The following is a 25,665-nucleotide window of genomic DNA, read 5'->3' on the forward strand; positions in this document are numbered from 1 at the left end:
GATATTTACAAATATCAAGTTATCATGTTTTTTGAGAAATTATAAGAAACAAACAAAAATGAAAAAGATAGGAATAGCAATGAATAGTGATGTGGGTATAGAAAATGTAAGAGATATGAATGCAAAGCAATCAGTATTTAGGATATTGACCATAGATTTCGAAAAAAAAATGCTGCATATTGAGCGAAAACTATGATTATATTATAAGACTGTCATTTAAAGCATAATGAAACTATTCCCTTTTCATTTTAATCGAATAAGATAGTAAAGATTTTTGAATTAGCTAGAAACTGATGAGATGTTTTCACAAATCAGATTTTTAATCTCTATAATGCATAATTCACTCAATATCTCAATTTTGATATTGCGAGATATTTTTGCTATCGGTTTCGCAATTTTGACACAATAGCAAGAGGGTTCTATAAGCATTATTATCAACGTAGAATCTGAATATCATATCAGAAAATGTCGCAAATCTGACATTTACCCGACCAAATAGCAAAAATAATTGAATACTTTTCGCAAAAACTTGAAAAATCGATAAAAATATGAAATATAGATATTAAAGAGACTTTTTATATAATATTCATAAAGATTTTCCAAAAATATGATACCGCAAAATTAAAAAAGTGACGTCTTGAGTGGAGTCAAATGTCGAAATTGCTAGCTAAATGTTTTTTTAGCGAAATTGCGTATTGTACGTTTTTTTCGCAAAACGAAACCCTTATATATTCCAATTCATGGTATATGCTAATGATTAGTTTATTGAGGGCAACCGTCATCGAAATTGGCCGACCATTTAAATATTACACTGATGGGGTCTCTTGAGCCAGATACTCCTCAGAATATTGATAAAATACCCAATTTCTGGGATCTTTTATCAGAAACAGACAAAAACAGCTATAAAACCCTCAAACTGGCGCTTGATGCAAGTATCAGTAAACGAAATAGAGGGCACAGAATGGAAGCATTTGACAGTGTCTTGAATGCTATTCATCGGTTTGCCGAGCGGCATGACGAAAATGATTGGAGAAGGTTTCTCGTCTGCGGCCTTTGCTGGATGGATAATATGATTGCGATCAATACTCGTCAATTACGTCTTCTCATTTCAAAATGCAAATCATCGATCAATGGAAGCCTCCATAAACTCGGATATACTACAAATCAATCACATACTGAATCTTGGAAATATTTATTTGACCGAATACCTTATCTCAAAGATAACTTTCCTGAACTGAGACAATGGACTTTACGCTCTCGTGCATCAACAAATCAACAAATCGTTGCTTACGTTGATTCACAGAACGTAACTGTCCCAAAAGATCCAGCTCAACCAATACAAATGCAGATATCAGTACCTAACATATCAGCAAATGTTATACGAGGATATTCAAGAACATCTAACATACATTTAAATCTCGTATTTCCACCAAATGTTGTTACGCAGAATTCCACATCTACACCCAATACTATTTCAGGAAGCCAATCTCCCGTTATAGTTAAGGCAGAGAATGTTTCTACACAGCCAATTCAGCTTCCATTTCCTCCGCCTCCACCACCACCACCACCACCTGTTCAGGTTAAAACAGAAACAGCAAGTTCACAACCACCTGCTAATCCACCATATCCAGAAATTGCTCCTAAAGGTACTAGTACAGGCAAAGAAGCATATTGCCCATTGAAATATAGATCTCAGCTCATGCATAGGCAGAGCTCTATCAGCAATATTAAGTAGTTTGCTACATAATTAACTATCCTCTGTAATGTTATTTAAATATGAATTTAGAAAGTTTTTCTTTTTCTCGGCACAATGTTCTTAGCATCTGAGCCTGCGATACATCAAATATTGGAGCTTAATATGATTAAAGATCAATATTTCTTTAATTATGCTCTTTCTAATCTTTGTGGCTAAATTTGGTTTATGTTATGACTTTAGTAGCAAGAAAAACTGAATTATAGCTATATATCTATTGTAAAATTGTAAATTGGAGAAAACAATTAGTCAGTAAAGATAAAATTATTTTTCAATTTATAAATAAGCATTGTTATGAGATCCTATTCCCATTAACAGCCGGTGTCAAATAAGGGTTTCGTTTTGCGAAAAAAACGTACAATACGCAATTTCGCTAAAAAAACATTTAGCTAGCAATTTCGACATTTGACTCCACTCAAGACGTCACTTTTTTAATTTTGCGGTATCATATTTTTGGAAAATCTTTATGAATATTATATAAAAAGTCTCTTTAATATCTATATTTCATATTTTTATCGATTTTTCAAGTTTTTGCGAAAAGTATTCAATTATTTTTGCTATTTGGTCGGGTAAATGTCAGATTTGCGACATTTTCTGATATGATATTCAGATTCTACGTTGATAATAATGCTTATAGAACCCTCTTGCTATTGTGTCAAAATTGCGAAACCGATAGCAAAAATATCTCGCAATATCAAAATTGAGATATTGAGTGAATTATGCATTATAGAGATTAAAAATCTGATTTGTGAAAACATCTCATCAGTTTCTAGCTAATTCAAAATCTTTACTATCTTATTCGATTAAAATGAAAAGGGAATAGTTTCATTATGCTTTAAATGACAGTCTTATAATATAATCATAGTTTTCGCTCAATATGCAGCATTTTTTTTTCGAAATCTATGGTCAATATCCTAAATACTGATTGCTTTGCATTCATATCTCTTACATTTTCTATACCCACATCTATTCATTGCTATTCCTATCTTTTTCATTTTTTTGTTTGTTTCTTATAATTTCTCAAAAAACATGATAACTTGATATTTGTAAATATCATACTTTATAACGTAAATAAGAACTTGACCTATTAAGAAAAGCAGTAATGAAAAGAAAATCTGAAATTCATAAAATTACAAGTTTCTGATGACAATTAGCTTAATTAAACCAGGTACAAGATTATATAATTGTATTTTCTATCCAATTATCCATATAATATCTTATCCAGAAAAAATAACTTGATCAATACCAAATGATTTTTTAACTAGTAAATAAAGTATTTTCTTTACACACACATTGTATATCATAGTTTTTTTTTTTGGTTTCGCAAAACATCCAAAAACAAATATGCTATAAAAGTGACAATTTTAGCAAAACGAAACCCTTAGAATATACATCTTGATTTTTATTGCAATAAGGTCTTTGGTTCCAAATTTTATTGAGCAAAAATTTTCAAGGGCAAACCCAAATTTTAGCTAAAAGTGACAGGGGAAAAAAACGTTTAGTATTAAAAAAAAAGACCGATGAGAGCTTCGTTCGAAATATAGAGGGAACTGAGAATGCGCAACCATTCTCAGGGAATATTGGATGCTATTCCCGTTCCCTCTGTATGGAAAATTGAGGTTTTCAAAGGGAGTTAAAATAATATTAAATTTATACTAATTTACTTCAAAATACAAAAGTATTTGACAGCTAAAATTAGTTACTTTAGCAAGCCTACCAATACCCTTTTACGATTATTGCTACTTTTTCGAAATAAAAGTAAAAACAAATTTATACTAATTTACTTCAAAATACAAAAGTATTTGACAGCTAAAATTAGTTACTTTAGCAAGCCTATCAATACCCTTTTACGATTATTGCTACTTTTTCGAAATAAAAGTAAAAACAAATTTATACTAATTTACTTCAAAATACAAAAGTATTTGACAGCTAAAATTAGTTACTTTAGCAAGCCTATCAATACCCTTTTACGATTATTGCTACTTTTTCGAAATAAAATAAATTTATTATCAAAAACCTTTTTTTCTTAGTAAAAATAAAAATGTTATTTTATATCAAGTTTTTTTCATAAATTTTTATAATGTTGTATAAATTTGAAGGTGGAAATCTGTAATAATTTTATCTTGAAAAGACTTGGCATTCTCAACAATGAATTGAGGGGTATTGCATTCAAATTCTGTAATTTGCGTGAGAATACTAAGCTTGATTTCCATTGGGATACTTAATTTCGAAAAATACTGGGTCATTCGTTTTTGAACCTTTGCTGCCTTGACAACTTTATCAAGTAGGTCATCTAAACCCAATTGAAGCGTATTTAAGTTTGCTGATGAGTTAACTATTAACGATTTAATTTTATCAGTGAGCATTATACATTTTTCTGTATCCAGTCTGATTGTAGACTTTTTTGGCTTTTTTTCAGATGGCAACGGATTTGGAATTTTGTCTCTGAGCCTTATATCTTGAGAAATTCTGTAATAAAATGAAGGAACGATAAAATCGATTAATTTCATCACAAATCGATCAAATCTCATGAAAATTGTTCCGCCAAAGTAGTAATATTTAATTTTTTGTTAATCGATTCTGAAATGTTATTTGTGAGAGCTAAATTTTCATCTCTTTCAGCGGCTGTCCATCTTTCTTGGTTTGATATCCATTGATTTTGTATGTATTTTGAAAATTCTGGGAATTTTTCGGCTATTTCCAGAATTTTTTTGAACGTTGGTTCAATCCATTCTTTCTTGCCATTTCTGCCGTATGCAAGATAGTTCATTTTTGTATCTAATATCAATTTGTCTGAACTCTCAAATGCATAATCTTTCAAATTTTTTCTGAACGCCCTCATTACATGAACTGCACACCAATGAAGGATAACTTCTGGAAAAGAGTTGATAATCGCATTTTCGATTTCTTGTGCACAATCTGACATAAAATATTTTGGTTTTACTTTTGCCCAGTTAAAAAATGCCTTGAGACAGAATGCAATATTTTCTGAAGTGTTTGGATAAACGACAAATTGAAAAATTGGGAATGCATGTGTATTTGGAAATTTGGCTGATATCATGTAAAACAACATTTTAAATTCAAGTAATGAATGGGTTGCATCAATAAAATGCTCTTTCACAATTTTGATTATGTCCAGAAATTTGAAAGAAGCATAATAAAAGATTAATTTCTTTGGTTTGTTGTAATTATCGACATCGAAATAAATTAAATCTTTTGGTGACTCTTGTTCTTTGATACCCTTAAATAATTGAGTTGACTTGAATTGATTATCATCGTACTTTTGAATACCTTTGATCTTTTTATTTCCTTTTTCCTGAATTGTTTTCATTTGATCTGAAGATGCATTCAAAAAAGATGGCCTGTTAAGTGGATCATCCAGATCAAGTTTTTTGTCGCATTCAATTTGAGCCATTTTCGGATCACCCCCCCTGTTTTATAAAATTAATAAGTACCCGACGATAGCATTGTGATAATGTGTGGTATTTCTTTGTCTCATCTTTGATTTGATTGTGATTATGTGTTCCATTATATTCTGTTAGGATATATTCTTCATCATCCTTTAGAAATGAGATACATGCTTCACATTTATCTGCACTGCACCTGAATTTTAATTTTGTTCCCCCTAAATTTGGATTTTTTTTAATTGATATGGACAACCTGCATGGCATTCGTTATCAATGACAGCTTTCATAGCATCTATATAAGATAGCCTTTCTTTAAGTTCGCATGGTGCATCGATATGCATCAAAAAAATGAAATGAAATTTCAATATCAAAAAAAGCAGAAAAAGTACAGTATACATTGTGCGTCGCCTGTAGCCTACAGCTACAGGCACCGACACAATGAAAAAAGTGACAGAAAACTGACACCATACGGGCGCGCATATGTACGCATATATGTGTAAAAATAAACGTTCATATGTAAACTAACCTTTATTCACTAGCAGGGGCTGATAAATCATAATCGTCGAGAAGTACGATAGGTGGTCCCACCTGTTTAATCTGTATGGAGAGGCAAACGTGACGTAAGAAGCATAACACTGGTTTCTCAGTATATTTAATAGACTCTGCTGTTGGCTTAACTGTAAGCTTATAAAAGAAGCAGATCACGGAGGCAAAGAAACGCTTACATCAACTCCTTGATGAACAATAAGCTTACTTAAGACTAAACAATTAATTATACTAACTTTTATACTTTTTCTCTTTTCCTAAGTTGATCGTGATCACAAAGATCGTGATCTGAGTGACAATGAACTATAAGTTATATGAGGATATATGTGAGTAATATGAGTAAAAATAAGAGTTATAGTAGTAAAATTAGGTGTTTATTCGTGGTTTAGAGGAGGGATCAGAAGCCAGTGGCTAAGTTCCTTATGGCGCGCTTTAATTCATGGTAGGATGTGTCAGCCTTAAGGAACCTTTCATGCCAGCTGTCTGACTCATGTCCCACACGGTTGAGACGAGATCGAAGATCGCAGATCTCGTTGGCATAAGAGTCAACTTTATACTCAAGCTGGCTGATGTAGAGCTCTTTACCTTTCGCTTCCTCTACTTTTTCAGCCAGCTTGAGCTTTAGTTCCTCGAGAGCTACGTTTGACTCCTCCAGCTGCTTCAAATACTTGTGGCTGGTCTTGATTAAACGTAGCTCTCGAGGAGTAGCTCGTGGACCCGTTTTCTTTGCCGTTTGCTTGTGATCGAGATCTGGGATCTTGATCTCGGCCTTCGGACTCTCGCCACCCATCAATATTTCCTCGTCGCCAGAGGACTGTTCTTCAGTCACCTCTGGCTTCTGGATGGCAAGAGCTTAGCAGGAGCTTGTTGTTCGCTTCCATTAAAATGTAAACTTTACGTGTCAAAAAAATTCTGTCACGTAAACTATTTATGTTGAGATTGAGTACCAGACTCTAATATAAGTTCAACCATTATATTAGAGTCTTTAGGAATTTCATATGGTTCTTTTACATAATATTCCTTTTTTTGACCATCAGTTGATTCTTCAACTCTTTTGAATGAAAAGCGCTTATAAAACTCAAACACGAGTGCATCTTTATAACCAGTGATATCGTAAAATTTTGGTGGCACAAGCTGTTCATTCACATTACATATAAATTGTTTGTTATCATGAGCAATATTACTCAACGTTACTAAAGGCTCAAGGAGAGGATTTATTCTTATCTGATAACCGACAAATTTATATGTTGGTTTGCCCTTTCGCTCAAGGATAAACCTGATATTCGCTATAGTTATGAAAAGCTCATCAAAGTACTTATATGTTTTTTTATCTTTATCATTTTCGTCAGTGAAATCTGCTATGGTAAAACTATAATATACATGCATTCGCGAGATATATTTTTTTTCCCATAAGTCTAAAAATTTTGCTTTCGATGGAATTACTTTTTGCGTGAATGTTCTACCATGGTCATCTTCCCAAACAAGCTCTGGTTTTCTTGATGTTGTGTCTGTTTCAGTGGTTTCTAATAACGCAGTGATGAAATCCAACACATCTCCTAGGGACATGTCATATTTATAATTCAAGGCATTTTTTTCTATACTACTGTATGAAGGTAATGTTATGATTGGTGATGTACCTTTTCTTAATACATTCAATTTATTTTCATTTGAATCATAGTAACAATCAACAAATTCTCTACTTGCCTCAGTCATTTTTTCCATAAGACCTTCATTCAACTCCTGTGTAGTCATGTTGGGTTTTATGTAATATCTCATGTCAAACCTTTTTTTCACTGATTTTGATGAATCTGTCATTTCTAATGGAATAGCAAGAAACTCAAAGTCTGGATGCTCAAGACTTATCTTTCTTATCTCAAGAGCTTTTGACGCAGGATATTCAATGAAGTCTCTCGGTAATTTATATGAGACTGTATTACCACTTATCGTGCCATCATTCATAACATGTTCATAGTATAATCCATCATATTTAGACATTTTATATGTAACTAAAAGATGGAGAAAGTTATTAATCAAGTAGATAAGATTCTTCATGATGGAGCACGTAAGAATAGTAAAGAACTAAACAATGCACTCATTATGCCATTTTCTGATGATTATCCATTTTGTACTAATGGTGTTTATTTCTACTGCGGTAAGATGGGTTCAGGTAAGACATATGGTGTTATTCGTCATATAATGATAACAGACCGCTTCACTAATACTCCATATTATGACTCAATAGTTATCTCAGCAACATCAGGAACAATGGATAAAACAGCGAAGACATTTATGAGTCAAGTTAAAGCACCAGTACTGAAAAAGGATGATAAAGAACTTATGCCTTATTTAATGAAGAACGTTAAGATGAAAGCAAAGTATTACGCTATTGTTGAGTTCGTTCAAAGTAAGTTCGAAAAAATTTCAGAGGAGATGGAACACATCTTAACAAAGCATCAACTAAGGAAACCTGATGGAAAGTTTGAGTATAAGAAGATTGCAATATATGTTGTAAAGAAGTTGAACAAATATCCTTTCACAAAGTATCCCAGTAATTCTCTATTAGTGTTAGACGATTATGGTGGTCATGACTTATTGAATGACCCACGTTCACCATTAGCGAACTTCATCACTAAGGTCAGACATTATAACTATACTGTTGTCATCATGTGTCAAACATGGAGACATATATGTTTAAACATTAAGAGACTATGCACTGACTTCGTTATCTTTCAAGGTTATTCTATGAGAGACTTTCAGTCAATGATTGAACAGTCAGGAGCAACAGAAGATTGGGAAGAGTTATGGAACAAATACAAAGAGCTACCAACACCTCGTTCATATATGGAAGTTCATATAGTTGCAGGAAAGACGGACTTTAAAGAAGTTAAGCAACAAAAGATGACATTATTTTAAGAAGAAATAAATGGGTTTTGGCGATTATGTTAAAGCTGGATGGGGTATGGTGAAAAAAAATCCTGGTCTTGTAATAGGTGCTGGATTTAACATTGCTAACAAACTTTTCCCTCAAGTTGGTCAAGTCGGTGGTGTTATCGGTAGTCTTGGTGAAAGAATTGCAAAAACTACATTAGGTGAAGATAATGCATTAACGAAGAATCTTAAAGCATTCAATAAAGCTCTTGGTGGTGACTTCAGTAGAGACAAGCCTGTTGAAACACCTATAGTTCAACCTCAACAAACTATTGACAACAATAAGTATAACGCATACATTGGAGGAGCTATTTGGAACAATCATAAGCCATTAGTTCAGTCAGTACGTGTACTATCAGACATGCCATGGATTAATGCTATTAGTGGCACTATACGCAGATAATATATTTTTATGAGGTTTAAATGAGTGAACAAGAGAGGAAACTCATTGATGAACGAGTTAAGAAATGGGAGAATGAACGTCCGATAATTCGTACCATAATTAGCGATCAAAAGTTCAAGCAGCATACATTTGATTTTTTGCGCGATATATATAATGATCTTGCTTTTGATTACAATGCTAGGCAATACTTTGAGAAAGAATATGTTCAAAAAGGTCGTATTAATTTCCCAATGAGAAGAGAAGGCTTTTTGATTACATCAACATATACAGCACGTGGTAGAGACCCTTTTACAGACGCGGTTCGTAACTTTAAAGCACGTTCTTCTATTAATGATGATCCAGATTTCTACATACCTTATTTTCGTCCACCTTCGCATCCTTTACGAACCAGTGATCCTGGATATGACGCTAAACGAAGATATATAGAGACGAAATTAGCTAAATACAAGGAACCTAAGGATCCAAGGACTGGAGAAGTAAAGGAATCACATGTCAAGATAAATAAGCTTTACAAAGTAGTTGAAGAATTGGAGAAACGATCTAATGAGATTAACGCTGAGAAGAAAAAGGAAGTACCAAATATGAACAAACTAGATAAGATGATTAAGGAATATAGAGGATTGGCGAATACATCGAGCGTTCTAATAAAGGAAGTAGAAAACACGACAAAGCTGCAGAAAATGATTCATGATGAATTACTGTTAGGTGAATTTTCTATAAAACAAAGACAGAGTAACTTAATGGGTGAGGCTTATTATTTGGAGAATTGGTATAATGAGAGGTTAAAACAAATGTCGACTCCAACACCAACTCCTACACCTACTCCTACAGTAGCTCCAACACCAACTCCCACTCCTGAACCAACAGTAGCTCCAACGCCAACTCCTACAGTAGCTCCAACGCCAACTCTGACACCAACTGCTCACGCAGGTCCTCCACCAATGTCGAGTAGTCATGGTATAACATTAAATAAACCAACACCTACACCAAAAATAACTCCTGTATCACATCCTAGTACAACTAACCCAGTATCTGATTCAAATCAAGCGGAAAGATCACAGGTTCTTAAAAGAGCTAATACACCAACTGCTTCCCCTATTAGAACACCAGAGCCAACTCCAAGAATCACAAAGGCGCCAACACCTTCACCGACTGTTGAACCAACTCCAGAACCAACAGTACCTCCAACTCCATCTCCAACTCCATCACCGACACCTACAAAAGCACCTACTCCATCTCCAACTCCGACTAAAGCTCCGACACCGTCTCCAACACCAACTAAAGCTCCAACACCGTCTCCAACTCCAGCTGAACCAACTGATGCAGAATCTATTCAAAATTGGTTAGACGAAGAAAAGCGAAAAGAAAAGGCTGCAATTGATGCTGCACTAGATAAAAACACACCACCACAGACACTTGGTGGTTACATGTTAAAGAAAGACAACATTCAAAGACAAGAACGTGCATTGAGTGTTGCCAGAGAACAAGCACAAGAAGAGAAGAAAATAGTTGAAGGAGAAGCTTCAAATAGAGGTGGTCCAGGAACTTACAAAGGATCAAACTATCCAGCAGAGAAAGCCTCGAGTGATAATGTTGTCTCAAGAGCTACTGATTTAGTTACCCATGGTATTCTAACTGGTGCAACAGCTGTTGGTAGTGCTATTGGAACCAGTGTTGACACTGTTGTTGATACTGTAAGAACTGTTACAAATCCTACACCTGAAGATAGGAAGGAAGAATTTCTTACTCTTAATACAAAGGCAAAACCAGGGATATGGATTGGTCGTGGAATTTTAAATGCTGGTAGTGCTATTGGCAATGGTGCTTCAGCGGTAGGGGGATGGCTCGGAAGAACAGCAACATCAACCGCAAATGGAATACTAACAGGTGCCAAATCACTTGGTAATTGGGCTGATGATAAGTATACAAAATATTATGAAGAAAAAGCTCGTAAGGCTAAGGAAGAAGCTGAACGAAAGGCGAAAGAAGAAGCTGAACGTAAAGAACTAGAGGAGCTTAAGAAGAAAGAAAAAGCTCGTAAGGCTAAGGAAGAAGCTGAACGAAAGGCGAAAGAAGAAGCTGAACGTAAAGAACTAGAGGAGCTTAAGAAGAAAGAAAAAGCTCGTAAGGCTAAGGAAGAAGCTGAACGAAAGGCGAAAGAAGAAGCTGAACGTAAAGAACTAGAGGAACTTAAGAAGAAAGAAAAAGCTCGTAAGGCTAAGGAAGAAGCAGATAGAAAGGCGAAAGAAGAAGCAGATAGAAAGGCTAAGGAAGAAGCTGATAGAAAGGCGAAAGCAGCAACACCATCGCCAACTCCATCTCCTTCACCATCTCCATCTCCTTCACCATCACCAACTCCATCGCCATCTCCATCTCCTTCACCATCAATAGCGGCTCCTGTGAGACAATTTGGTGCATGGGGTGCTGATTTAGTCAAAGATGCTGCACAAGGAATTGGAAAGGAACTGAAGAACACAACATTAGGTACAATAGAGCGTTTTGGTAATCTTACGGATTACACAATTAGATCAGCTGCTAATCTTTTATATAACCAGACTACTGATAACGGTACTGATGAATTGGCTGTAAACGGACTAGCATCAATTAAGAAATCAGCAGAAGATAAATACGATGAATGGAAAAAGAATATTAAGGGTGAATATAATAAGTATGCATATCCTGAAGAACATATGAAGTTAGAGCTTACCAGACTAAGATCAAAATATGGTAATGAAACAACAAATACTACAACGCAAACGACGAAAGCTGACAGAAAGATTGATGACACTCCTACTCCAACTCCTGCAATGGCGAACATCACAACAATTGCTCCAAGAGTTCCAACAGGAGAAGGTATATCAGGAAATGTTTCAACTACTCATAACATTACTGAAGCAGCTAATGTTTCAGCAGTTGAGCAACCTGTTGTTAATGTAACTCAGGAAAACGCTACTGAAACATCAACACCAAGACAGGATGTAAATAATGAACGTCCAGAAGTTAAGGAGGTTGCAAAAGCATACCTGGAGAAAAATACTACACAAGTTCTTGAAGCAGAAAAGCATCTCAATTCAGACAAAACACCATCTCCAACTCCTGAAGCATCAGTTCCTCCAGCAATTGGTGGAAATATACCTTCAGTATCACCATGGCAGAAATTTTATGGATTGTTTAAAGGAGCGAATAAGGTAATGGATGCTGCTGAGAATCTCCAAAAGTTCAAGAATGAAGTCGCAACTGGTGCAAAGGAAATAGAAGAGAATGATAAACAAGCTGCTGAATTAGCTAAACAACAAGCTGAAGCAACTAAACAAGCAGCAGCTCCTAAACAATCTATATCTAAGTCTCAAAGACAAGGTCCTGACCCAAGTGCTAAAGTCAAACAGAATCCAACACCACCTGCAGCAGAGAAGTCCAAGAAGGACAAGGACAAGAAGAAGGATAAATCAAAGAAGGACAAGGACAAGAAGAAAGATAAGGATAAGAAAAAATCGTCAAAAGATAAAAAACATAAAAATTTATCCAGTAAGAAATGAGTCAAGTCATTAAAGCATCAACTAAACAAAAGTGGTTAACTGAATATATAAAAGATGGTAAGGTTCCTGATGGATATTATGTACATACAATGAAAGACGGACGTGTACAGTTCCGTAAAGTCAAGCAACCTCTCAATGATGAACAGATCAGAAGGAAGATCTCATTGTATGAAACAAAAATAAAGGACTTACAAGCTAAACTCGAAACCCACGATACTTCTCAAGAAAACTAGGCATATCTTTAACATGACCTTCATTAATATTTTTCCTCCAATACTGTACTTCCATTTGTGACAACCTGTTTGGATTACCTTCACGCATACCTCTACCTGTCACTTTTCCTGTATTTTCGTTCTCAAACGTAACATCATACTTTACATCATTACCGACAAGTTCATGACCATCAATACTTTTAACAGCACCGTGTCTTCCTTGATCTAAAGTTTCTCCTTGCTTTAATCCATGCTCTATTTTTGTCCATATCTGATAACGTGGATATCTTGCAACACTTCCATCTTTTGCTCTTAACAAGTATGCACTTGTATCAACTGAATCAACTGTATAATAAGAAGGATCAAGATGTCTTCTTTGTTGGTTACCTTTACCCCATGTTCTTGGTTCAACTATGACTTGAACTTTTTGACCAGGTCTTAAGTTATAAAGGTTATTTTTTCTGACATACTCTTCTTTCAATCTTTGCTTCTTTATATATTCCTCATTATCCTTTTCTGTGAAATCATCAGGCTTTTGTTGTGTGCTTGAATGATATTCAGTGTTGTAGTCATTAATAATTTGTCTCATTGTATCTGCAGTGAAAGGTGGTGTTTTATCACCTTCTTTGAGGTTTAACTTCATATGTAACATAGTTCTAATAGTTCTACAGAACCTATTAATAATACCTAGTATGTTATGATTGTATTTCTGTGTCGTCATGTGCTCAATGTTATGACTGACCAACAGATCTCGAACATTTTGTGTCGTATAAGCTGGGTCTTCATCACTAGTAAGTATTGTAGGCTTCATTTCACCTGTAGCTTGTGAAATGAACTTCTGCATTGCACTTAGAACATTGTTTGAGTTCTTTTCACTCATTGGGAACGCATAACCTTTTCTACTGTTTACATTGATGAACAAAAGAAAATATGGTGGTGTTCCACCAGGATTCTCAAATGTATCGAATTGATAAGCTCCCATATCAGTTGAATATATTGGTAGCATCAAAATCCTCTTGTATTAAAGTTTTTTCTTGTTTACCAACAGTCATTTTTTTATTAACGTTAAAGTCTTACAGGCATTGAGTAATCGCTATAACCATCATGGTCTGCGAATTCATGTAATCTTGATGCATCAGGTTCTTTCTTCGTTGGTGCATGAAACCTTGCTTCATCATAAAGGTTCATATAATGGTTTGTCACGTTTGGGGTAGACCCAATTTTTGCATATTGAGGATATGAGTAATGATACACTAAGTTGAACCCATTACTACCATCATCAACATATATCTTTGGTGGAGGTTGTCTTATTAAATTCCTTCCTCTTGGGGCTTTGAGTTGGACGATCTGATCTAGATCATTGTAAACAACTCCTGTTGCAGTATATTCTGTGTTGTTCTCTGGGTTAATGTTCGTCATTTATATGAGAATAAAACAATTTTTACTCATAACAAATGAGATCGAAGTCAATTCTTTATGGTGCAGCTAATCTTCCAATTGAACCAACAAGCAATGTTGATTCAAGAACAACTAATAACATTGTGATAAAGAACTATCCATCTGGTACAGTAAGTGATGCTCCAACAGAGATAAAAAAAGAGGAAACAACTACGAACTCAGAAGCACCAATGTATCCTCCTCCTTTAAGTCCATTAACTTCCAACCTGACCTCATCGAGATCTGTGGAGACTTCATCGAGGATTGGTGTAGAAGAGTATTTACTTAGTATATACCAGAAGATACTTCTAGACCAAGACAAAGAGCTCTTTTCTAACTTAGTGAGCAAAGATCAGATCTTACTACCTAAGCCAGACTTGGAAGAAGTTGTTCACAGAATGACTGGGTTCAAGTGTGAAATAGACCTACTGGACCCAGACATACATGCTGTGGTATTCCACCACCTTTCTCAAAAATAGCTCAGATCAGAATCATTGATGAGAACAATATTGCTCAAGAGTTTAAGTATGCATATAATGCTCAATATACTGAGTTAATAAGTAGGTATAATTTATGTCTTAAGTATGTTATTGTTTAACCAAAAAATTTTTTATCTAATGTTAAATATGGTTGTTCAAACAAGAACAAAAGCACAAATGTTTCAAGACTTACTCAATAAAACTTATTGTTTACTCAAGTAATTATTTTAGAACGTTTCGACGTACTCCTTGATCTTATCAAGAGCTTCGAGCATCCGCTTCTTTGCATTGTACTTGGCGAGGATGGCTTGCTCAATGGTGAGCTCGAAGGCTTCTTTACCGATCGGACGGTGATCGCGAAGATCTTTGAGTGCATCAAGAGCTGCAGTGTACTCTGATGGTAAATGGGAGCCATCTAGTAATGGGTACAAAATGAGCATGTATTCCTGTAGTAAGTTCTCCTGTTTCAAGCGGGACTTGAACTCTTCGCGGAGATCTTGAAGCTTTTGGAGCTTCTCAGTGGCTTGAAGGTATTCAATGATGACCTTCTCTTGTCCCTCAAGTGCTTGTGGGAGGAAGTGGACATAAGCTGTTGACTTCATCAAAAATGAAGTGGTCATGACACTTTTTAAGTTAATGGGCTACGAAGAAGACATAGCTTATGTGAAGAGTTCAATGAACTTCTTAACGAACGCTGTTGTTGTATTCTTTTGTATAAACTTGTTCATTGTTCTCTTGGTCATGCTCCTTTTTTTCTGCGAAGTCCACGGAATGATCAACCGCGATCTCCCAGGAGAGAGATACAGAGGACGCAATACAGATGCAGCAGACCTACTCAAACCCAATTAATCTAAACACTTATTTTTATTACCATATAAATGATTTTTACCAAACCTCCTTTACCTTTCATAGGTAATAAGTCGAAGATCAGGAAAGATCTTATCGACATACTCAAAGACATCAAAGGGGATTATGTCTTCGTTGACCTATTTGGTGGTTCTCTCTATATCTCTCATCTGTTGCATATTATGTTCCCAAAAGCAACGATCATAGCTAACGACTATGATAACTACGTTGATAGACTGAAACACATTCATGACACGAATGAAATACTTAAGGAACTTAAGGAGAGAATAAATGTTAAGCCAGATGAGAAAATTCCTACTGATCAGAAAGAGATCGTCAGAGAAGTTATAAGTAAAGCTCCATACATAGACTGGGATACATTATGTTCACGTCTTCTCTATTCTGGAGCATACAAATACTATGATCTTGACACATTAATGAAGAAAGTGTTATACCTCAGATATACTAACTTATTTGGTGAAAACATAGATGACTATCTTGAAGGTTTAACTATTGTTCATAAAGATTGGAGAATACTCTTCAATGAGTATAAAGATCTTCCCAATGTTTTCTTTATATGTGATCCTCCATACTTCCATACTTATTCTATACAGTATGGAGATGAATGGACTCTTAAAGATACTGTAGAAACCTTTGATGTCCTTAATTATCCATCTATTTACTTCAGTAGTGATAAATCTTATACAGAAGAACTTATAGAGATATTGACAAAAAGATATGGAGAGAAATTTCCTATGAGAAAGCATGTTATAGATAGAGGTTTAATTAATCCTAACACTCAGAAAAATAATGAAGTAATATATGTCACTTTTTCTGTTAATGGAGAAGAGAAAGATCAAGAAGATAATAGTTGATGAGGGAACTGAAGAAGCGACGACATTCATCTTTGACGACGGAAAGCTCACATTCGTTGTCGATAAAAATGGACAACACTTACACAAAAGAAAGAGACCAAGAAAATTTTTAGATCTCCCAAAAGCTAGGAAACCAAAGGAACCATTTCCAGTACCAGCCGTCCAAGAACCAGAGAGACTTTTGATACCAAAACCTGTGGTTGACAAATATGATCCAGATCAGTTCTTCCCAAAAATACCAAAGTTAGAATAAAAACTCCTTTATTTCTTTAGTATTATATAATAAGTCTATTAGTAAGCTCTGTTCTCGTTCTGTTCTGGTATTTTGACGTCTTTTCATGGTCTCGCATAATAAGATCATGAACTTTTTCTTGAGATACTCGAAGAGCTGAGGTAAGTTATCATATTCTGGATATGTAGGAAGCATCCCTGCTATCGTAAGTGTTGTATCAATAAGGATTGGACTTATATCGGAAAAGTCGAGATCTGGAGTAGAATAAGAAGGTAAGTCTCTTACATGTAGGTAGTCATTATATGCTTTACGCATGAGACTGAGTTTCTGGAGCACAACTATGAGACTTTGGTTCTGACGTTCAAGTTTGCTTAAAGTTCTCTCCAAGCTTCTGTAATAAACGTCAACCTCTGTAAGAGCAGATATTTTTGCATTGATCTCGGAGATCTTTTCTTGAACTTCACCAAGTTTGACCTTAACTGACGTTTGAGCTCCCATCATGTTTTCATCAAGGTCATTCTCTATGTCATCAATGATATCTTCCCATGAAGTCATGTTTTCATCATTGATCTTAACGTGAACACTCATGAAAAAAATGTCATGTAAAGTATAAATGTCAGATTTTTACTCTTGAGCTTCTTCTCTCTGGATTGACTCGTCTGTAGGGCTTAATGTGCCATCACGTTCGACCAGAAGGTTCTGCTCAGGTCTGTCAAGGAGCTGTCTGTAGGTCGTGAAGGTTTCAACGAGTCCTTGGTAAGGAGTTTGGAGATCAACATCGACCCATGGGTGTTTGCGTAAGAAAGCAGCAAGGCTTTCACGCTTGGAGTCAATGACATCTTTCTTATTGGTTAATCCTTCTTCAAAGCTTAGGATTACTCCTGCAGTTGATTCAAGTCTTTGGATCTGGCGTCTGGAAACCTTGGTGAGTTGTCTTATCCTCTCGTTTCCAAATACATGCAGGAGATATGCAGAAATTACTTCATTAAGTTCGATTAAACAAATTGGATGAAGATCAGTCATGGCTTTTGTAAAGCAATCTTTTGTAAAGCTGTCTTTTGTAAAGCAGACTTTTGTAAAGCAATCTTTTGTAAAGCAATCTTTTGTAAAGCAGACTTTTGTAAAGCAATCTTTTGTCAAGACGTCTTTTGTAAAGCAGACTTTTGTAAAGCAATCTTTTGTCAAGACGTCTTTTGTAAAGCAAAAGTATTCAATTTTGTGAGAAAATGCTTTTGTAAAGCAGTCTTTTGTAAAGCTGTCTTTTGTCAAGACGTCTTTTGTAAAGCTGTCTTTTGTAAAGCTGTCTTTTGTAAAGCAGTCTTTTGTAAAGCTGTCTTTTGTAAAGCTGTCTTTTGTAAAGCTGTCTTTTGTAAAGCTGTCTTTTGTAAAGCAGTCTTTTGTAAAGACATAACCGACGACCGAATGTCCCAAGATGGTACAACACCAGCTCCAGCATCACCAACACTAGATATGATGGCAATGATGATGCAGATGATGCAACAGCAAACCCAGCTTATACAGCAAATGCAGGAAAAGAAAACTTTCAATAAACCTGCAAAGAACTCACAAGATCTTGAAGCTGGACTCAATGCTCTCAGGAACGACTACAAGAGAGAGCAGATGACGTTTAGGAAGAAGGGTGATGAAGATTATGAGAATGATCCGATCGAGGAAGACGAGATCAAGTCCACTGCATCCACAAAGACCCTCCAGGATGAAAGAGATGATGAGGGATTCCTTACCAAGTCTCAAAGACTCTTTGTCCTTGAGTTCTTCACGATCTCTGCCTTGAGATCTATGAGGAATTGGAAGGGTCGCGTTCCAAGTGGCTCAAACAAGCGCGAACTACTCATGACCGCAGTACCGCTCACTAAGACAAAAGTCCAGCTCATGGACTTTATCCTTTCCGCTTGTCCCGACGAGATCTAAGATCTGATCAGAGTAAAAACTTACATTTATGAGCTAAGCTCAGTAATAATTAGTTGTTTATTCTTTCTTCTCATACTTCTGTGCAAGGTTTCCACGGAAGAACTCAAGCAACATTTGGATCTTTCCAAGCTTTCGACCTTCTTTTTCGAGGTCATCCTGGTAAGTTCGGAATGCGTCAACGTGTGAGCTCGCATAGAATGCAGCAACAACAACCTCTTCTGCACCTTCTTTGCTGTCAAGTGGCATGAACTCGAATCCTTCCATTCGACCAAATAAAAGTGACAAAAATGTCAATGAGACCCACTCGTTGCATAGATGCTAAACCTGGTCCGAAGATGCAAAAGTTCTTCAGAACACTCATGTCTGACCAGAGGGAGTACGGTCATGAAGAGGTCATACAGATCTTCGATCAGTGTGTACCAAAGCCTGAGAATCCAGACGAACTCTTCATGTAAATTTACTTGCTTCAATGGAGAGATGAGAGACCAGGTATGAAACTCAGACCAATAACAATCTTTCCAGGTTTCTGCAATTACCTAGAACAAGCATGCCAGATCAAATGGTCTGACACCATCTTCCTCCAAAAATAAACTTTATCGTTTATAACACTTCAGGATCTACATCTATTTCTTCTGCTTCATCCTCAATGTCGATCTCTTCGACAGGTTTGATAGCAGCTTTGAGTAAGTTCTTACCCATTGTCTTAAGTTCAACTGGGTTATATTCTCTTGTCTTTACTCTTTGTGATTTCGTGAGATCTACATTAAACAATAACTTTTAGTCTTGTCAAGGTTTATTCTCGCTGAGAAATGGTCAGGAATGTTTATAGCTATCTTTTCAAACTTGAGTAAATTAGCTAAACCTTCATTTGTGTATTTCTGCTTATCGACAAAGATCATGATCGGACTTGCACTATAACCATACTTTCCTTGACATAATGTTTGTGGTAAGCATATAAGTAGTCTCTTTGCTGTTTTATTTTGCTTCTTCACTTCATCTACAAACTGTTGGATCTTAAAGAACTTTATATGATGTTCAGACATCTTTATATACCCGATAAAAAGTTCAGATAAAAAAATAATTAGCTATATTTTTATTAGTGCATAAATGAGTCTTTCTTTGAGATTTTCTGATGAAGATCTAACTTTGGTAAGATCTTTAAAAGATGATGAAAACATTCTTTCTGTCATTGATGAAGAAAAGAAATACTTCAGTAATGATGTAAAAATAGAGCTACTCATTCATACTGAGAAACAGTTTGTGATCGTGATCTTGAGTTAAGCAGCTCTGAACCAAGCGAATACAGTCATAAATGGTGGTAAGAAGTCTTGACCTTTTCCTGTTGCATCTGTGATTCCAGCTACTGTGTGAGTATGGTTTCCTGCAGATCCGCAGAAAATACCTGTACTAACATCTCTAGGGTCATCTGTGATATCATATCTATTCATACCTTGTCTATCAGAACCTGCTGCAAGATTTGTATAACCTCTTTTTGTCATTGAATGTGAATGCTCTCCATTAGTAGATGTTGTTGCACTGAACCTATGGGAGTGTGGTGGAAGGTTTTCAACTCTGATAGTCTTTGAACCACCAAAGTCCATTGATGAGTTAGAACAGTAAAGAAACTGATCAACAATCGGTTGCCAAACACCTCCATAAAGGGTTTGCGGGCTTGTTGAGCTCATTGATGTAAATATAGAACCAATTGGATACATCATGTCAAACATGTTAGAAGGTCTATAAGTATAATCTACTGTGGTGACATCGTTCAAATAAAACTCAAACGTATCTCCAGGATGAATAGTTAAGTTTGTTCCATCTTTTTTGTGGAACACAAGTTCAATAGATTTACCATGACTCAATGTATAGTAACTTGGACCTTTTTCTGATGGACCAATGTTATAATTTATAAATATTGCAACTTTACCCATATCATTATTACCAAAGCTAACTGTAATGCTTTCAGGTATTCCATTGTTTACAGATGCATTAGAGATCTTTGAGATCTGTTCATTAACATAAGTTTTGTCTGCTTTGTTGTCTAACAGAACTGGTAACTCATGTGCTTTAAAGTTGTTATAACTCATAGACATATTATATGCAGTACCATTCAAATTTTGCAAGGTCTCTGTTAAACTCATATGAGGATCTTCTTGTGGAGCACTTGAGCCTAAAGTATAGTTCAAGATAATGTCATCAGCTCTTATTTTCTTGATTTGAACTGGTTGGTCATTATCAGCTCCTATTTTATTGATTATAACAGGTTTGTCTTCTCTTGAACGAATTGATTTAACTGTCAAAGGTTCAGTGAACTCATTATTTTTCAAAGGAATCAATGTTGTATTGATGTTTTCACCATTAATATATACTTCTTTTGCATCAATACCAGATGGGAATGAAACTCTTTCATTAACTTTAACTGTTGTACCATCACCTGGGTACATATCTTTCTCTGGACCTTTGATTGTCTTAAGTATGACAGACTGTGATAAAGTATATTCTTTAGATGCAACTTTACGTATCTCTTCGTCAACATAACTTTTGTCAGCTTTGTCTGCAATCTTAAGTGCAGTTCTTCCTCCATTATTTTTGTTCTCCTCAACTTTCTTCGCTAATTCAGCAAGAATGAGATAAAGATAATCAGTAAGGTCATCAGTACCAGACATAGTAATATTATTGTTCTTTCTTGATGTATTAGCAACTTTCACTAAGGTCACAAAATCAGGGTACAAAGTACTTAACGTAGAAATGATTGTTTTTGGTCCAGGATCTTTCTCTTCTTTATCATTAGCATCACGTGCCATTAGAATTGGTTCCAAAGGTCCAGTCACATCAAAACTCTCAAGTTCCATATAACCTTCATTTCTGAATCTTTCTATATGAGTTATCTTCTGGAAACTTGTTTTAGTCTTTTCAACTAAATTTTTTATTCCATCCACAAAACCTCCTTTATGATTTGGACCAAGATTACCCAGAGTGTCAAGAACAGTATCTATACCTTCTTGACTTTCAACAAAAGCCCAAAGAGCATTTATTTGACTCTGGAGTGATATCCATGAGGCTGCAGTAGCACCAGCGTTTGCTATGGCAAAGATGAATGATAAAGGGTTGAACTTAAGACCAGATTCTTTATCTTTGACAATTTCAACGAAGTCATTGATATTTTTCTTCAAGTATTCCTTAGTCAGAAGAACTCCATCGCCAGCTATACCAGTTGCTTTTGTCTTTCCTTTAACATCAAATGTGATTGGTTTCTTCAATAAAATAACTTCTGGTGTTGTACTGATGCTATCATTAGTGGAGAAAAATTCTCCGACATGACTTGCTAAGTATTCTTTCGTCAATAATGTTCCATCACCAACAATACCAGTTGCTTTTGGACCATCTTCTGTGAATGTCAATGGTTTCTTTAACATAACTTTATCTAAGTATATTGCAATACCACTATTTTGTACTTGTTCATGACCTAATATATAAGCAAATGCTGCGTTTAAAGCATTATACAATGTATCTTCTTTAAATGTTAATTGACTGTTTTCAATCATTGGTATATTGAACAGTGTAGACCTTGGGTCAAAATGAACTCCATGGTCAATCGATAATAACCGTTTAACATGATATATTATAGTCTCTAATGCTTCATTAATATTTACCTCACGAGTTTCTTGCAAACCATTACTCGCCATACATGAAAACATATAATCTCTATCAGTTGTGAAGAATGGAGCATCTAAGTAATTATTCTCTACTTTTGTCACACGATTCTGTAACGCTTGAAGGTATTGATTTAAGTCTGTTTCAACAATTGTACCATCTGGTTGCTCGATAGGTAATATACCAGGACCGATGGTAATGTCTTCATCAGCACCTTCTTTATGTATGACTAAAGCATTATCAGTAATTCTGAGAGTATATTCTTTATATTGAAGTACGCTAGACTTATAACATTCATATGCATATGGAACAACACTCATTCTTTTACTACATATAAAAATGATGTATTATCTACAATCGACTGATCCTAATAACTACGGGACAATACAGTTTCAAGCAGATCCTAACATGGGGCATCCAAGTAAGATAAAGATGAGAGTAAAAAGTGTCAGTACTATGGCGAACTTTATTGTTTGTGACGAAACAGATTATTTTGTCTTACAGTTAGACGAAGATGGAGAAGAAAAGGTGTGTACATTTAAGTCAGCTCTTTCATTTGATATGGATACTATTGTATCAAAACTACAAGAGATTGTAACAAAACAGTTTGATTATTATAACAAGAAAAAAGGTCAACATAATGTAACAGTTTCACTGAGTGCTACGAATCAACTTATATTTACGTCACAGGACAAAGGACATAAAGTCTATTTAAAAGATGCTTCACATAGAGCAAATCTTATTTTAGGTGCATATGGAATAGAACTACCTATTGTACATAATTATTATCTACAAATGCCAAAACCACCTATGCTCAACTTCGGGTATCAGTTATACCTTCGTTCATCAATGTCTGTCATCTCTGGGTTCAATAATATTGACCAAGTTGATGATCGAAGAAAGATCATGTACAGATCTACATGTTATAACATCAATGAGTTCTGGATATCTGGTAAACCACTTATATGTAAGGAATCCTCACCATGGATAGATGCATTTCCATGGGAACTAACTAATGTTACGTTTACCTTAGTTGACTTCCAAGATCAGCCTGTTCGATTATTGTCACCAATGTTTATGGTGATAGAGATTAAACCAGATAAGCCAGAAGTTAGAGAAACCAATGATGTCAGTGATGATGATACAGAATCTTCGTACGATTATGATTACGATGACGATTAAAAAAAAATAACGTATATTTTTTTATCGGTTATAAAAGACCAACATGCTCAATGCTATAAAAGGATTAGTTAATAACCTTTCACCAGAAGATAAGAAAGGTATGCTTGATATGTTTGGGATCAAAATGCCTAAGAAAGCTAAAGACATTACCAATAAATTAGCTCTGGCAATTAAGAATCAAGGAGGTACAGGAAGTGTAGCAGATATTTTCAAGAATGCTAAGAGCTTCTATGATGACTACAATGGTATCATGAATGTTCCAGCTTCAAATTCCCCAGTTGCTTTAGATCACGATCAGAGATCTCATAATAGAGCGTTAATGGAGATGCAACCAATATACTCAGACCCTCCACCAAAGATTGATGAGAGCGAATTAGCATACAAAGAAATACAGAATGCCTTTTACGTTGTTAAGAACATTAATGGTCAAAAACTTCCTGATGAGAAATGGTTAGACCCAATAACTAAAGCAGGAGAAAGATTCATTATGTTTAACATTGACCAATACAGTCCAAGAGGAAAAGATTACTTCAACAAGATGTTTCCAAGAGTTATGGCAAAGTTCATTGGACAGATAGACCTTTTCAAACAGAAGTGGACATTCTATTACGACTTTGATGAGAAGAGAAACATTTTGCGTCATTTGAACATCAATACAATGGGATCATTAGTTCATCAGTTACTTAATGAAGCTCCAATAGCAGAAGTACAAGAATTAGCATCTAAAGTCCTTGAATCAAACTATGACTTCTTCCTTTGTAGTATTCCTTCGTTAAGGAAGATCGAGATCTTTGACTATACAGCTTATTCAGATGTTGATGCTTCTGCTTTGAGAAAAGGAACGTACACACCATATAAACTCACAGCTGAAGAACAAGTTATGTTAGATACGATGAGAGCAGCAGGTCAAGAAAAGATCGCACTCAAGATCATCAAACAAAACCATTCAAAGAAGAGAAACAGGTCACGTAATGGTCAGCTTTGGACATGGACATGCAAATTACCTATTAACTTAGAGAGGTATCAGATCTTCAACGAACTTAATGCAGAGACAGCAAAGAAGATGATGAAAGATTCATGTTTCATCTACGCTTGTATTCAAGCTGGTGTTGACGAAGCAACAATTAATCATATGAGGGAAATCATTCGTGTCAAAGATTTTCCAATGTCAAAGATTAAGGTTATTGCCAAAGAAACAGGAATAAGGTTCCATGTCATCAAATACAACGAGAAGTATTCAAATCATTCATATACTTATGAACCAGATGAAGAACCAAAGATGACAGTAGAACTTTTATTAATGTATGACCACTACATGTTGAACGAAAAGCTTCCAATAAGTTCAATGTTCATCAAGAACTATGAAGATGTTTGTAAGTTGTGCAAGGATTGGACTTTAGAGAAGAAGATGTTAGTTAACAGAAGATATGAAACAAGGTATGCAATTAACTCAAAGTTAGTTACACCACTTGCAAAAGTCATTGAACTCTTGTTTGCTAACAATTATTTCGAACCAATTAGAACAGGAGAACTTTGCACATACTTCACAACGATGTATAATGAGAACCTTGAAGAAATGATTGACCTCACATACAATGAGCGTTATTGCGCAAGGATGAAGAAAGATTGGAGTTCAGAGACGAAGAAAGACATGAAGTTCCCAAGAGAACATGTTTTCTTTGCTGACTTCGAAGCATCAACTGATGGAAACATTCACAAAGCATACAACATTTGTTTCATGGAAGATGACGATGATGGTTATACATCAATTTGGGGAAGTGACTGTGCGTCAAAATTCCTCGAAGCTTTACCAGATAAGAGTTTAGTTTATTTCCACAACTTATCGTACGATGTCACTTTTCTCATGTCTCAGTTAGAAGAGATTACAGGAACTCCAATCATCAAAGGTTCACAAACGATGCAGATACAAGGAAAGTACAAAGGAAAACTTCTCTGCTTCAAAGACTCTTATGCAATCATCTCAACTAAGTTGGAAAGATTCCCTGAAATGTTTCACCTCACTAGTGGTGAAAAAGAAGTTTTCCCATATAATTACTACACGGAAGAGTTAGTTAATACAACTAAAGTTGGTAACATCGATGATGCCATGAATCATGTCAAAGATATTGAAGCTTTTAATGAGAACATTGAGAAGATTGAAGATTGCAAGATTGATGATGAACACTTTGACATGGAAGTTTATTCGTCATTCTATTGCGGTCAAGATGTACGCATTTTACGAGATG

General features: G+C 35.3%; 10 protein-coding genes and 1 pseudogene across 11 annotated transcripts, besides 3 other annotated features; 7 read left to right on the top strand and 4 right to left on the bottom strand.

The window, feature by feature from the left end:
- Positions 1-795: 795 nt before the first annotated feature.
- On the top strand, positions 796-1,993 carry TVAGG3_0964200 (transcription-initiator DNA-binding domain ibd family; the record flags this gene model as incomplete). Its single annotated transcript, XM_001310474.1, has 1 exon — positions 815-1,735. One exon carries the CDS (start codon positions 815-817, stop codon positions 1,733-1,735), a length of 921 nt encoding a protein of 306 aa, XP_001310475.1.
- A 1,214-nt stretch (positions 1,994-3,207) lies between these two features.
- Positions 3,208-5,544: a mobile genetic element.
- TVAGG3_0964220 (MULE transposase domain-containing protein) lies at positions 4,694-5,168 on the bottom strand (the record flags this gene model as incomplete). Its single annotated transcript, XM_001310473.2, has 1 exon — positions 4,694-5,168. A coding segment is annotated over one exon (475 nt), but the record flags the coding sequence as incomplete, so codon positions are not given.
- A 105-nt stretch (positions 5,545-5,649) lies between the features above and the next one.
- Positions 5,650-25,665: part of a mobile genetic element that runs on past the window's edge.
- Positions 6,561-10,370: a mobile genetic element.
- Positions 12,037-12,573, top strand: TVAGG3_0964250 (microtubule-associated protein family; the record flags this gene model as incomplete). The annotated part of the gene is made up of 1 exon (XM_051253522.1): positions 12,037-12,573. A coding segment is annotated over one exon (537 nt), but the record flags the coding sequence as incomplete, so codon positions are not given.
- Positions 14,240-14,732, top strand: TVAGG3_0964260 (annotated as a pseudogene). Its single transcript has one exon. A coding segment is annotated over exon 1 (493 nt).
- Positions 14,929-15,303, bottom strand: TVAGG3_0964270 (uncharacterized protein; the record flags this gene model as incomplete). Its single annotated transcript, XM_001291563.2, has 1 exon — positions 14,929-15,303. The coding sequence occupies one exon, from the start codon at positions 15,301-15,303 to the stop codon at positions 14,929-14,931; it is 375 nt and encodes a 124-aa protein (XP_001291564.1).
- TVAGG3_0964280 (uncharacterized protein) lies at positions 15,338-15,550 on the top strand (the record flags this gene model as incomplete). Its single annotated transcript, XM_051253523.1, has 1 exon — positions 15,338-15,550. One exon carries the CDS (start codon positions 15,338-15,340, stop codon positions 15,548-15,550), a length of 213 nt encoding a protein of 70 aa, XP_051079097.1.
- On the top strand, positions 15,580-16,422 carry TVAGG3_0964290 (phage tail repeat-like family; the record flags this gene model as incomplete). The annotated part of the gene is made up of 1 exon (XM_051253524.1): positions 15,580-16,422. One exon carries the CDS (start codon positions 15,580-15,582, stop codon positions 16,420-16,422), a length of 843 nt encoding a protein of 280 aa, XP_051079098.1.
- Positions 17,279-17,677, bottom strand: TVAGG3_0964300 (uncharacterized protein; the record flags this gene model as incomplete). The annotated part of the gene is made up of 1 exon (XM_001330544.1): positions 17,279-17,677. One exon carries the CDS (start codon positions 17,675-17,677, stop codon positions 17,279-17,281), a length of 399 nt encoding a protein of 132 aa, XP_001330580.1.
- Positions 18,185-18,583, top strand: TVAGG3_0964310 (uncharacterized protein; the record flags this gene model as incomplete). Its single annotated transcript, XM_051253525.1, has 1 exon — positions 18,185-18,583. A coding segment is annotated over one exon (399 nt), but the record flags the coding sequence as incomplete, so codon positions are not given.
- TVAGG3_0964320 (keratin-associated protein family) lies at positions 19,931-22,557 on the bottom strand (the record flags this gene model as incomplete). The annotated part of the gene is made up of 1 exon (XM_001314860.2): positions 19,931-22,557. A coding segment is annotated over one exon (2,627 nt), but the record flags the coding sequence as incomplete, so codon positions are not given.
- Positions 24,078-25,020, top strand: TVAGG3_0964330 (organellar and viral DNA polymerase type B; the record flags this gene model as incomplete). The annotated part of the gene is made up of 1 exon (XM_051253526.1): positions 24,078-25,020. A coding segment is annotated over one exon (943 nt), but the record flags the coding sequence as incomplete, so codon positions are not given.

Source organism: Trichomonas vaginalis, chromosome I, assembly GCF_026262505.1.
Source record: "Trichomonas vaginalis G3 chromosome I, whole genome shotgun sequence".
In the NCBI taxonomy this organism is placed as follows: domain Eukaryota; phylum Parabasalia; order Trichomonadida; family Trichomonadidae; genus Trichomonas; species Trichomonas vaginalis.